Source organism: Perca flavescens, chromosome 16, assembly GCF_004354835.1.
Source record: "Perca flavescens isolate YP-PL-M2 chromosome 16, PFLA_1.0, whole genome shotgun sequence".
NCBI lineage: Eukaryota > Metazoa > Chordata > Actinopteri > Perciformes > Percidae > Perca > Perca flavescens.
Window position 1 is genome coordinate 16,641,343 of NC_041346.1, and position 14,999 is coordinate 16,656,341.

Below are 14,999 nucleotides of genomic sequence, written 5' to 3' on the forward strand. Positions count from 1 at the left end.
CTGTTAAACTGATTATATGCTGCACTGCAAGGCCACGCTGGCGCAGAAACTAGCGCATACGAGTTCAGACCAGGCGTGAGATTTGATCGCAGCCCTACGCTCACGTCCAAATTGATAAATGCCGAGCTTTGCGTAGGAATCGGCGTACGCCCGTCGTACGCCTGTTTTAGGTCGTACGCACGTTTCATAAATGAGGGCCATTGTGTGTGAGCAAACATAAGGATTTGTGTTGGTGTGTGTGTGTGTGTGTGTGTGTGTGTGTGTGTGTGTGTGTGTGTGTGTGTGTGTGTGTGTGTGTGTGTGCGTGCGTGCGTGCGTGCATGTGTGTTTGGGTGTCTCTGCATACTCATATTCAGTGCAAACACATTGGGTAAAAATCCCATCTTGACCATGGCCCATCAGCTCTTTTGTTTCACCTGAAACACTTAAATCTACAGTATCGTCCATCCCTGACCATCTTACTACCTCCTTTCCTTTGCAGGTCTCTGTTGCACCTCTTCAAATAGATAAACTGTCAGGCAGACTGGCAGGACTTTTGTTTATCCAGCCTGATGGCCAGCTTTACCCCTGCCTGCTTTACCCTCCCCTCCCCCTACCTCCCCAGCATCAGGTCCTAGCATAGCCCAATGTACTTGAGATTGTTCTGGATGATCACGTCCGTGACAGCGTCGAACACAAACTGGATGTTGCTGGTGTCAGTGGCACAGGTGAAGTGCGAATAGATCTCCTTGGTCTCCTTGTTGCGGTTGAGGTCCTCAAACTGCCGTTGCACATAGACAGCTGCCTCCTCATAGGTGTTCTGACCTTTGTAGTCAGGGAAGCACACTGTCAGAGGAATGCGTTTGATCTTCTCAGCCAACAGGTCCTTCTTGTTGAGGAAGAGGATGAGCGACGTGTTGGTGAACCAGTTGTTGTTGCAAATGGAGTCGAACAGGCGCAAGCTCTCTGCCATGCGGCTCTTTGCAGATGTGGAAAGAGAAAGGAAATAAAATAGAAGATCAGAACATGAGGAAACTATTTTACATCTCAGAAAAATGTAGTGTATACTTTGAAGTAACAGCCCAAATCAGCCCAATTTATCACCCAATCAGGCAACAGGCAATTAGACCACGTAAGGCAAGAATTAAGGATGAAAATGAAGACAAGATAACTGACTGACTGACTAGCCAAAAGTACGGCTTCTCTGTTATGTCAACAGAGACTTGAGACTCAGACAGATGAAGACCTGCGTTTGAACTCTCACACTCTTCTCTGAAACATCTGATTACTTCTTTTTACCACTGCTCTCGTTCTCCAAGTCCAAAACTCTGAAACGATCAGTCACAGAAGATATGTGTCAGTTTTTCTTTTACTCGTTACAGAAAAATCTCACTATTGCAAAGAATAGTTGTAAATATTGCAATCATTGTGATTTATCAACATTTGAATGGATCAGGTGGAGGCAGGGACAAAGACTCTGTCGACCGGCTGTTTACACTGATGACAGACTGTTTTAACCTTCTCTTCTAAGACTCTGCCAGTGCACCATAACTGCTCTGGCTCTGTAATATTGTTTTCTTCATTCAGTTTCATAAATTAATCTTAATAAAGGTCCTCCAAATGTTGATGCATTATTATTTTGTTTTTTTTAAATAAATAAGATAATAATTTGTAGCCAGAAGGATCACATTGGGTGTCACATTTCTTTTCTCCAAAATTAATTATTAAGATTTGTTTACCAATTCTATTATGGAAATCACTGATGTCTGTCATGCCTTGCAGATATATGAGTTAGTCATAAGATAAGGGAAGAGTACGGATGAGTAGCAGCAAGACATTGCAGCAAAACCAAAATATTTGTACTGTTATGTAACTTGTCATCATCATTTAGCATTTTTTAATTTGATTCCACGACATGCTGGACAAGACATTACAAAAATGTATTCATTATTTACATTTCATTTGCAGAATGGTAAAATATGCTGGTTTTGGTAGAGAAGAAAATGTCTCTGTGTATCTGTGTCTATGTGTATCCATGCATGCGCTTCTGTACAGTTTGTGCTCATGTGACGAATGTATAAGAGAAGAAAATGAAAAAGAAAGTTGATCTGTTCATGGCAGCTGCTGGCATGTGGCGACTGGCCAGTAGCTTGTGACTGGGAGGTTGTCAGATGGAAGACTGCTGTTTAAAAGGTTACAGAAACAACATGGTGCTCTGAGCAAATCACAAGATCTGCACAGCATGAAAAAAATATACTATGTGGAATAGCTAAAGGATGAGACAATCAAACTGCAGATTCAAAGTAAAAACCTGATTATTCAGTATTGTACTGTGAGTGCACATTTTTTGGGATAATGATGAAAAGGCTACAGTTACGAGAAACCAAAGATGCAAGCGGCTAATGTAGGTTAAACACACTATGGATTATGTGGAAGCAAACATTCTTAATATTGTTATTAGCTATCATATTATTAGCACCTCACCTCCTCCTGACAGAGTAGTCCAAAGGTGCAGGCCTTAATTAAACTTAAGTATTAATGAGGAAGTTCAACCATGTGTCATTGCTTTGTTTCCCATAAATACAAATCACTTAAGTGTGCTGCCACCCCTTCGTAATTTATTAAGGTTCATTTTAAATGTCACAGCCTTACAAGAAAGGGTGCTTTGCTCGTATCTAATGAGATATTTTCTCTCACATGTGACCGTGTTTTTGGCTGCTGTATCTGAAAGTGACATTATTCAGGCTGCTCCCTTTCTGCTCTCCCTCTCTGTACAAGTAATGTCTCTGTTACCGTGGGGTTTACATTTCAAAACAAACATAAACACATTACAATTTTACATAATATTATTCTTGTGCTAAATTTTCATCAAAATCACATTTTTGATTATCAGCTAAGCACATTTGAATGACAACTGTGTGTAATTGTCTGTTTATGTTGTAGATTATGTCCAGCGGAAGTTCAAATTTGCTGTATCTTAATTTTATAATATGTAAGAGTATGGTGTGGATAATACAAAATAAGTATTATCCACTATCATCTAAACCTAAAATTATGACAATAGCTTTGTTCTATAATGAGGCATATGGTGAGACTACAGTAGTATGGAGGAGCGATCTTAATACTACATGTAACATGGATCGTCGTGCTACACACAACGATCCATGTTACATGTAGTATTAAGATTAAGTATAGTAAGTATTAGTAGTATTAAGAGTTTTTTTCACTTGGTGTGTCCTTGAACAGTCTCATTCCGTTTCCTGGAAAGCTCTTTTTCAAAACACCATTATGTCATATGAACAAATTCAATTACATGATAGTAATGCCTTTGACAACCCATTTGGCACTTAAGATGCTGTAGCTGAGTGAGGGAGAATGTTCCTGAATGCATTTTGATACGACAGTCTGACACCTTCCTCTGTGCTTCTGAAGGGACGAGATGTGATTTAAAGTCACCGTTCAGGGAAACTGTCATTTTACATTCAGATCAGTTCATATTTGACAGTTCATATCAGTCGTCTTTCATGTGACAGGTAATAATTGAGACAATAGAAATAGAGCTGACACTGCAGTCAGAGTCTGCCTTGATGTTTGGCTAACACAAGCTTAAACAACCGCTAACCTCACATCTAGGCTTTTCAGTTGCTTTTCACTGCAGTTGCTGAGCCTCAGCCATTGCACAGAAACCTGCACTACACATTTATAACAACACCCCCCACAAACACTCATGCAGGCACACAATACATACATGCATATATACACCTCATATCTATTCTTTCCAGCAGTGCTGTTTGTTGTCACAGCTCACTGTCAACAGCGCAGGATTAGGAGCATTTGACTGGCCTGTTGCTAAGCAACAGTAACCAAGGCAACAATTCATTATCAAGACAGGGATGGGACAGGGAAAATGCATCAGGGAATGGGTTGATGGTTAAATGTTGTACTGTAGTTATTACAGTGTATTTTCCGTCTTGTGTGAGCTGGTGCATTGAAACTGAACCGGTGTCTATCTGGTCGGACGGAGTTTGTTTTCTGCTTGTGTGACATTGTATGAATTGCTTTGAAAGTTTAGATCACTAAGATGATCACTGGACACAACAAAACAAACCAACCTTTTCTTCTAATGAGGAACCTTCAAAGCAACGGTTTTGTATACGTGTGACTGTTTTCCGTAGCCATTAATCAGTGATCATTATACGTACGCATGCACGTAAAAACTGATGATCAATGTCTCAACGAACACTGAGCTTTGCCACGTTTGGGTGTATCATTCAAATTTCATAATCCCTGTTTGTTGTTTTCCATTAGATAAGACATAATTTATTCAGACATGCTCATTAACAAAGCGCTGTGCTACTGTGGTTCTAAACTAAGAAATAGAAGAGTCAGTCAGAGTTGCTCTTTAACTAAAATTGATGAGTCACCTCTGGTCCTTGATTGTTTCATCTCACAAAGGCTTAGTTCACATAACTTAATTAACTGTTTCTCATGCATATATAAAAGAATACATTGAACTTATTGACTCAGTTGTGTTTGCGCTAAGGTAAAGAAGGTCATAGATATCTTTGCTGGCAGGTACACGTTGTGCTTACATGAGGACAGGAAGGTCTGCTAATTAGATGTCAGCGTTTTTATTGAGTCAAAGAGTAAATATCACTGATGCTGGAGGCAAATTACCTTGACTGCTAACATTACAGCTCCCCCTTAACAATGCAGGAATTGGTTTGAACATATACATGTGACATAGGTCATGCCTCTACAGTGCCTTCTGATATTGTCACAGCTGTTAAATCTAATTTGTGTATTGCACAACCTAATAAATATGAATTTCAGGTTAGGTTATTTTGTTAAAGGTTAGCATAAATTATCTTGCAAAAGGTTACGGCAAGGATGTGGTCATGTTTTAGTTTTTTGTCAAACAATCTGTTGAGTCTGCACAAGTCGTACAAACCGACTTATATGAAATATGTACACATTTCCCATGCTCTAGTTAATTGTCATTATTGGTTTTCTGGTATATTGAAAAATGTTGCCATGTCTGTGTTTGGAGCATGGTAGCCGACATGTTTTTTGCTATTTAGACAGCTATTAGTATGTTAGAAGCATGTTTTCTGCCTAATATACTGTAGGCTTCTGGATATATAAGTATTTTGTTTGTAGGGATTGTATTTTGGTTTGTTTATTCTAAAGGAATAATATTTTGTCCGTATATTTGCTGAACTTCTTTTTCTTTTCTTTTCTATACTACTGTAGCTTATTAGTATTATTCTTTCTTTGCACCCGAATCAGGGTCAGCTTAATAACCAAATCCTTGACCCTCACATACTACTGAGCTTCATTCCACGGAGCACCTAACCTTAATCTTAACTTATGCTTAACCCATTTTAACAGAAACCAAATTGGGTTTCACTGCTGTTATAATCGCCATCAACTGATGTATTGTGTAAAATATTTAACCAGAGACACATACAGTACACGGATACAAACTCTTTCTCACATTGCAGATGTATTGAGCATGTACCATGTGTTAGGTAACAGCTGTTCAGCAGTGTTGTGTCAGCTGACAGTGTTTATGGAAGCAGGCGGCTCCAAAATGCAGGAATTTACTGAGGAGCCTTCTGTAGATGTCGAAGGAACCACAGCGACATTCCTGCACTTAATCCAGTAACATTAAGATTAGGTGTACACACATAATGTGACATTTAGAAAGTCTGCTGCATTATCCCGTCTGCCTGATGGTCCTGTAGATTTCTGAGGGTGTGGCCTACTGTCCTGTATGACCACCATTATGTGGTTTGTAAGCTAGTACAGCCTCTCTTTAACAAACCTGCATAGGGCTTTTGTATAAATGTTCAGCCTACATTATACTACAAATGACTGTAACATCTAAACATCTAAAACCACTTACTGAGCAATGTAATTGCAAGTTATATAAGGTATAGCCTACTATTTTCCAGGCTGGCTTCACATGTGCCCTACAAAATGTAATTTCTTTCAACTTTCTTGACTTGATGATACTTAACAACGATGTGTTTGTTTTAATGTCTCAGAAATCATGATCATACGATTTTGGTTTATGTGCTATTGCCATCAATATGGTGTCGAATCTGCACTCATTGATTTTAGCATAATACACACACAGCTTTTTAAAACCAACTTGTTTAAACCAAAAGATGTAAACTCATTGCTAACAACACAATAGCTAAAAACATGATTTAGAATGTTCGCTTCCACATTTTCTACATGTGCAGTAAAGAGAGAGACAGGCAGGTGACCATGGAAAAGTGAATTAGCTGGATTAAGGACTTTGTTGGTATGCAGTTTTTGCAACTGATCCACTAGTAGTTAGTATTTTATCAGTTGTATGTTCTCATCAATCATTTTGAAGTACAACTATTTCATGTGGCTCAGTGGTTGGCACTGTCACCTCAGCACAGGGTTAGCTAATAGTACTAATGACTAGATGTGAATAACATCAATCTTGTTATGGAAAATACCACTATACCACTGTGCTCATCACGCACACTGCAACGGTAGCAACAACAGACAACAATGGCATATCTTAAACACTTCAAAGTACATCTTATGCCAAAATGTACCATATGGACTCATTCAGCTGGTCTGGTGAGTCTCCAGTACTAATGCAGTTAATGGTAACATAAAGGCAGGATTATTGTGAAATGGTTTCACTTGAATCAGATAAGGCAACATGTCACAGTCTGGCCCCTTAAAATTGCAGCCAGCATTAATGTCAGTACTTCTATGTCACAAGTTTGAACTGAATAAACCCTGGTGGTGTGTCAAATAGATCTAATTTAGCTTCACGTGTTAAAACACATAAAACTGTAAAGGCATTAATACAACCACCTCGACCATGAGATGTCAGTATTTGCAGAGATCTTATTGATAGTTGGCTCTGAAGCAGAATGGCTGCTCTAATTTCTTTCTGGTACTTTCGATCCGTTGCTATCTTCTTCCTCTCCTGTCTTAGAATAATAAAAGTTGTTTTTTTTCTAGCACCTGTGAACTCCCATTGCTACAAAGTGCCTTCACAATCTGCTAATTCTCACAGGTACAGCCTCACACTTTATTCTGTGAACTCAATTAACACCATACTGCATTTTTCTCCTCAGACTTTATTTTTAACCTTTAAAACTAATTGATTTCATGTTCCAACTTGGCACCATGTACTCCGTTTTATCCGGGTAACCCATGAGTTATCAAGCCAGTTCAGTTACAGGAATGACAGCTTCCTCTGTTCTTAAGTTATTTCTTGTGTATAAAGAGGTAAACATGGACACTAGATACTTTAGGAAAACAATGTGAGCATTCCTATGAAGAAATAAAAAAAATAGCTAACCCTTAGTTGGTCTAGACTGCAAAAGTAAAATAGTATCTATTGTTGACCTTCCATTATCAAAAGGCAGTTAAACAAGCAATAACTACCTAACTATTCCAAAACACTCAGATAACAAAACAGATATGTTATGGATAGCAAATTGTTCAAATTCCACAACCATGAAGGGGCGATATCAAACACCGGGTGACTACTCTCTTCATTCAGACAGATTTGAAATAGCTTCGCTACCACATTAAAGCAAAGTGAATGTGTTTTACCCATGTTTTCCAAATCAGTTCATTCATGCCCCCAGCCAAAGAACTTTGGATAAGGACCATAAATTTGGATAAGGCTTTCCAAAACAAAACTGAATGAACTGTAGAGGAATTACAGTAGGTAGTACTATTATTTAGGATGAGAATGAAACGATGTAAAAGGTGCAGCGAGTGGTCCTGGATGCCCTGTGGGGATATCAGGAAAACTACCCTCTGCAATTATGTCTTTTGCCTGTTACATTAGTAAAGAGTAACTGTTCAGCACTTTAATACAATAAATCCAGTTAAAACAGTTATGGCATAATAAATATCTACCAAAAAAGGGAAGGAAAGTTTTTTTCTGGCTTGTGTGGCAAACCTCCAAATCATTCATGCAGCCTCTGATCCCTAAATTCGGGTAGACATTTTATTTTTGCACAGAATGAAAGTTTTACATTCAGTTGCATTCAGTAGCTGTAGACCTGAACTCAAGGTCCCCTAAGTAGTCCACTTAGTAGAATGAACACTTTAACACTGTTTGTTTAGGTCTGTTTTCCTACTTTAAACGATAAGCTGTTCAGCAGTTTGGTTCTTTACAAATCTGTCAGTGAGTGTGAATTTAATTTAAAATGAAAAGGCAGACGTGATGTGCTTGATCTTAATGAAATGCTGGGGAAACAATTATATTTTGAATCCCTAGTTGTTAAAGCTGAATTCAATGTTCAAACTCTTTCCTTTGTTTAAATTATTACTATTGAGTTAATTAGAAGTAACTATCAAACAGCATTTTTCAAAAATGATTTTGGAAATACCCCTAATTCATTTCAAATAGCCACTATCTTTAAAAAGTGCTTTTGCAAATGATATGTGTATGGCGTAATCAAAAGAAAAACATATAATCCCTGTATCTGTGTAACCGCAGCATGGTTGACGACGGGGATGTACAGATAGGAAATGACACAGCAGAACAGCCTTGTGTTCTTTTTGCTTCTCAGAACTGTGAAACCGTTTTTATTTTACTTGTCTGGTAGTATATCACACCATTTTGTCTTTTTTCACTATATGAAAAACAACTCATATGGTAAATAAAAGTATAAAATGAATATTTTCTTAATATTTCTAGATACCAAGATTATTCGTGTCTAAGATCATTGCAGTAAGTCAGATATCTCACATAAGAGATGTTTTATACACTTGAATTATCTCAACCCATTGTGAGAAATAAATGCTGCACATCTTCTCACGAATGGTGTCAAAACTTAATAAGAGAGCATGTTTGTATAATATGTGCTAATTGGGTGGATTTCGCCCCTCTCCAAACTGGGGGATTGGCTGCTCATGCAAGCATGTGTTAGTGCATACATGTCTCCATGTGCATACATTCACTGTGGGCCCATTAAACTGATTTTTCTTACCATCTGGTTGTCCTCATAGAGTTTGAGGTCATAGCCACTTAGCTCGACACAGAAAATGATTGCAGTCACACCCTCGAAGCAGTGGATCCACTTCTTTCTCTCCGAACGCTGTCCACCCACATCTACCATCTTGAAGGTGAGCTCCTTGAAGGTGAACTTGTTCTCCACAATGCCTGTGGTCATGTCACGGGACCGTAGGATGTCCTCTACGGTTGGGATGAACTCAAGAGCAGAGATGCGGTCCAGGTCATTCAGGTAGTAGGCAGTGTTGTCCTCTAAGTGGTACTCGTTGGATCGTTGAAAGCACTCCTGGACCCCTGAGTCAGCCCACAGACGTTTCATGACCCCCTGCAACTCTAGAGTGATCTCCCCTTTGCTCTCAGCCGGCCCTGTGAGGGCAAAGAGCTGCACGGCATCGTAGGCGCGATCAGGATTGTGAAAGTCGATCTTGAGGGTAGTGAGGGCGCGGATGATGCGGGTGAGCGAGTCGATGGCATTGTACAGGATGAGGGGCTTGTACTCCTTGCAGGCGTCCAGGTTGAAGCCTCCGCTGTGGATGATCTTCATCTGCTTGACAATGGTGCTCTTGCCTGAGTTGCTGGTGCCCAGCAACAGTAGCTTGATCTCACGCCGCTGCCGCTGACTTTCTGAGCGCAAGTGGCGGTCGATTCGCCGCGAGCGCCGCGCCGCTTCCTTCTCCTCCGAGCTCTGACGGCATCCCATGGTCCTCCTCCACGTGGTGAACACAAAGGAACTCGTTCTGCTGCTTGATGGGAAAGCAAATTATAACGAAGTGGTGACCTAAAAGGAGTTGGTGGAAGAGTTGGAGAGGCTTTTAACTAAACTTGCTGGTGAAGAGGCAGATAAAACTTCACAACAGACCAATTTAACACTAGACAGGAGAGCCACCACACAAAGGAGTGACTCAGGAGTATTTCGTTCTTTTTGTTCAGGGGCAGTCTGTGAGTTCTGTGTGGGCAGAACCCAGACTTGTGGGATGCCCACACAGCGCCTGGCACTGAGGTTGGACTGCCTGCTGAAGCCAACAGAGCTGGGGTTCATAGCAGGGGCTCCCCCTGAGGAGAAGCTCTGGAAGAGGGCTGGGAAACGTTAAGCGTGTATCAGTGGACAAAGTATTAGGGCTTGATGCGTGCGAATAGCAAAACCACCTTACTCTCCTCCCACATGGCTCTTTTGGTACGTTGCCTTTGTGTAGCTTCTGCAACCATCCACCTCAGTTCTTCATTGGCTTTTTTTGCTTTCTGATGAAATCTTTTTTGCTTCTTCTGTGGTGGGATATCTCCCCAGCAACTGAAGGCCTCCGAGTCTACCAACAGATAAGACAAAGAAGGGACATGAATAGCATGCTTTGATATGAGACAAATAAGAGCAGTTTCATCACTTTCCATCACATAACATATTTGGTAAAGGAATACTTTAACATTTTGGAGAAAAGAAATGCTTCTCTTGGAGATGAAAGGATCAATACCGTCGGTTACTTAAATTAGGAGCTGGAGCAAGGAGGTAATTAGCCCAGTTTAGCATTGTAGCTCCCTCCATAGTTTAAAAATATGTTGACCATCAAGCTCACGAGTTAACATGTCTCATGTTTGTTTAATCCATACACAAACAGGTCACCTGGTTTGTTACCATTGTGCTTGTATAGAGACCAATAGAGAGGCAGACTTGCTGTTTGCCCCTGCTTCTAGTCAAGCTCCACACTTAACACAGTGACATGACAGTAACACCAGTTTTCTTAATTGAATTGAATAAAAAAAACTGACCAAACCCAAATCATTTTATACTATTCATCAAATCTAAATTGACTGAATAGCAATGAAAGCATATATAGTCACATGCATACAAACCTGCACTATTCCCATTCAACCATTGCCATGCTACCTTCTGTATATACTGCCTCTTCAGATTTCTGTCCCTTACAATTGTACACTCCAACTCCCTCCCTCTGCAGTCCTGTGTTACCATAGACCCTGAACCAAAGTAATCTCAGCTGTCCACGCCTACCCATTTAACACCACAGCACACACACACACACACACACACACACACACACACACACACACACACACACACATTCATTATATACACAATCAAGGTCAAACAGATTGAGGTGCATTCGCATAGAAATAAGCTGAGATAAACTTCACTATTTGAAAGGAAATGGATGCAGAATTAACATGATAACATGTGTTTCCTCAGCATCTTCCCCTATTCATACTTCACCACATCTGACTCTCCTACTCTTAGAGCTGCTCAGCAAAACAGCATCATGTGAAATGCTTATTTACTATCACAGTGGACAATAACAGGCTCAAGCCAGCAGGTGCCTCTCACGCTTTCATACCATTGTAAAACCCCTTCTCCTTGCTCAGACATCTGTGTCGTTATCCTTCAAATTCTATACTGTGTGATCAGAAAAAGAAGAATATCTGGTTTCATACTGCTCCTGCTTTGATACATTTTCTGTTCAGCAGGCAGAGCTTTTACTTTAATAAAACAAATATAGAATTCTAAGTTTGGGGACAGGAATTCAAACTGTCTTACAGTATGTGATGAATCTAAAGCAAAAACAAATTTGGAGCAGTGAATGCCCGTGGGATTTTGTGATAAATAGATGCACATTGAAACACTGCATGCTATTGGCTGAGTAACAAATGTGAAATCATAATGTGGCCTAGATTTGTTGGCGAAACTATACTCTGCAGAACTCTCATGTAGAGAGGGAGAGAGAGAGAGAGAGAGAGAGAGAGAGAGAGAGAGAGAGAGAGAGAGAGAGAGAGAGAGAGAGAGAGAGAGAGAGAGAGAGAGAGAGAGAGCATTTCTCAGAGCTCAGTAAGTGAAGTCCGCTCTTCAAATGACTGAGAGGACAAACAGAGCAGAACAAAGCCATAACAAAGCATCACAACACAAACAGAGTGGAGAGCATTGTTTCCTGGCTCCAGGCACCTGACTACCCTCTCAAAATGGCATAGCGAGCCAAACCGGTTAATGCACATCACTGATTTTGAGGGCCTATGAAACATATAAGTTGTGTGTAAAATATTTTCTATTTCAGAAATATGCAGCACTTGCATTTTCACACTTTATGAAGTCATACCACTTTAGATAATTGCTAAGGAGTTAGTGTGCCAGCAGTGCAAAATCAGTGTATAATATAATCACATTAAATTTGTTTTTGGCCATTTCTGCCTTTATTTGATAGGAAAGCTGAGATATGAAAGGGGCAAGAGAGGGGGGAAGACATGCTGGAAAACCATCACAGGTCAGACTCAAACCCTCGACCTTCTGCATCGAGGAATAAACCTACATATGTGCACCTGCTCTACCAACTGAGCTAACCGGCCACATTGCATTTGTTTTAAAGGTCCCATGGCATGAAAATGTCACTTTATGAGGTTTTTTAACATTAATATGAGTTTCCCCAGCCTGCTTATGGTCCCCCAGTGGCTAGAAATGGTCATAGGTGTAAACCGAGCCCTGGGTATCCTGCTTTGCCTTTGAGAAAATGAAAGGTCAGATGGGCCGATCTGGAATCTTGCTCCTTATGAGGTCATAAGAAGCAAGGTTACCTCCCCTTTCTCTGCTTTGCCCGCCCAGAAAAGTTGGCCCACTGTCAGTACCTGATCCGTGCCGCCTGCACGATCCGTTCTGTGCATGTGCAAGATGTTCGCGCATGCGCTGTTGAGGATTTACGACACTACCCGATCTGTTCCACGCTAGCCTCCACCGGGAAGCTAACGTTAGTTTAGCTAATAGTTACCGCTAGGTGATAATACCGGTCTGCCGTTAGCCTCCACAGGCAAGCTAACGTTAGTTTAGCTAACGGCTAATTTGGCTAACCGCTAGTTGATTGTAGCGGTCTGCCATTAGCCTCCACAGACAAGCTAACATTAGTTTAGCTAACAGCTAATTCGACTAACCGCTAGCTTAGACAGCATGTTAACTTTAAAAGACCCTCAAAATAAAACTTGAAAATAAACGTTAATATATGTAACAGCTGTTAGGTCAGTTCTACTTTACTTGTGCTCATTTAAAATACAATCACTCAATACTTGTCTTTATTGTTATTACTGTAAAGTCTTAATTTAGCTGTAGCCTGCTTTTCCCATTAAGTTTGACTTAGCGTTATTTTTGGCTGAATCTAGCCGTCGGGTAGCGGTTAGCCTATCTCTTTCTATTTCTTTGTTGTGGAAAGATGTACTGTTTGGTTTCCATGACAACAAAAGTAAAAAACAGAAAGAAATATACCTAATTAATTTGTTGATCATTTTAGGGATATATCATATTCTCAAAGCCAAATTTAGTAACTCTAAACCTTCTTTTACTGCTTTTGGTAAGGAAACGGAACAGTACATTGAAACCATCTATGACTCAAAAAATAAGAAAGCTGCTAAAACCATTCAGTTATGCTCTATTTTTAATGTATTTATTTGAAACTCCCCCTGGCTCTGCTCTAATGTTTTTTTCTGTATTAATGACTCTGTTTTTTTTGTTCTTACTGTTTGTAGCATAGAGATTTAATAAAGATTTATTAAAAAAAAAAAAAAAAAAAAGAAAAGGGTAGCGGTTAGCTGAATTAGCTGTTAGCTAAACTAACGTTAGCTTCCCGGTGGAGGCTAGCGTGGATCAGATCGGGCAGGTCGTATTATCATCGGATTGTGCAGGCGGCACAGATTGGGTACTGACACCGCCCATGAGAAAGAGAGACATCATGGCTTGCAAACAAGCAAAGTGGCATTGGTCAAGGCCACACCCCCACCCTCCACCTTGCCCCCCCTCTCTCCTCCTCAATAGCAACATACTAAGGAAAGCTCATTGTGGGACTGGCTCTAGTGACTGTAATTCTGCACCAAGGCTGAATTTTGGGAAAGAGACTTCAGATACAGTATAAGGGGACCACTAAGGCCTATATTAAAGCATCCAAAAAGCAGCATGTCATAGGACCTTTAATAATTCTACCCATGCTATTACACTGCATAGAAGAAAAAATTGTCTGTTGCTGACACCCTAACTAAAGCATAACACAGTGGAAGGAAAGGCCTGTAACTTTTAAAAAATGTCAACAAAAGAATTAACAAAAGTTAATTAGGAAAGCGCCAACAAGATATAAACATGCTTGCTCTTCTAATTCAAAATTGAAATAGCTGTAAATGCAAACAAGAACTAATAACATACCATCTCTATTCCACATGGTGCCTACAGTATCATCACCTTTACTCAATAAGGATACATTTCCAGGCTTACCTCCTCTGGTAACTTCTATCTATCCTCATATATCTAAAACCATCTTCCAAAAGACAGTGTAGTGAGGACACCTGTGCTATCACACAGTTGGCTCTGGTATGAAGAAGAAGAGACCTGTCACTTTAAGAGTAAGTGAGTAGAGGTAGAGCCATGGGGGCCACAGAGAGAGGCCAGCGTCTCGATGCATCATGAGGCCTGAGGTAATGTGATAGACAAGATTAGACCGAGCCTGGTCACTCTCCTGCCTTTCCTTCACAGCTCCTGCTGCACACTGCCCATTACTCTCCCAGGTGCCTATATCCTATTAATAATTTACCATGCTGCAAATAATTACAATCCTGCCCTTTATTAGAGATGAGTACATTTAGTCACAGTGTGTTTCTGTTATATAATAAATTCTTTCCTGCTGCAGTTGTTGAGTCCACAAAATGCTATTAAAATTGGGGTCAATTAAATTAGATTGAGTGGTGATTTTAATCCATCAGAGGCACAGAATGTGTTATGAGAAAAAATTATTACATGGTATACAGATGCCAGTGTGTTTAAATAGTGTGGATATTTGTAGCCAATTAACACAACACACACAAGATAAGAGAACCAGGTAGTTGATTTTATTTAAAAAGCCAGAAAAAACACAGCTTTTAAAAAAAGAGTAAATGAAAGAGAAAGTATGCTAGTCTACCCTCATCTGGTTGCAGACTGAGTGAGCACATCACAAGGTAAATTGTGATAATGAACTTCCAGGCC

General features: G+C 40.1%; 1 protein-coding gene across 1 annotated transcript in view; it reads right to left on the reverse strand.

Annotated features, from left to right (window-relative positions):
• Window positions 1-300: 300 nt before the first annotated feature.
• gnaz (guanine nucleotide binding protein (G protein), alpha z polypeptide) overlaps window positions 301-14,999 on the reverse strand; it is a 28,681-nt gene continuing 13,982 nt past the window's right edge. Inside the window, exons 2-3 of the mRNA XM_028601294.1 lie at window positions 8,988-10,314; window positions 301-958 (exon numbers count right to left, since the gene is read on the reverse strand). Coding sequence (XP_028457095.1) covers window positions 614-958; window positions 8,988-9,710 — 1,068 coding nt within the window. The 5' untranslated portion in view covers window positions 9,711-10,314 and the 3' untranslated portion in view covers window positions 301-613. The remainder of the gene's footprint in view (window positions 959-8,987; window positions 10,315-14,999) is intronic.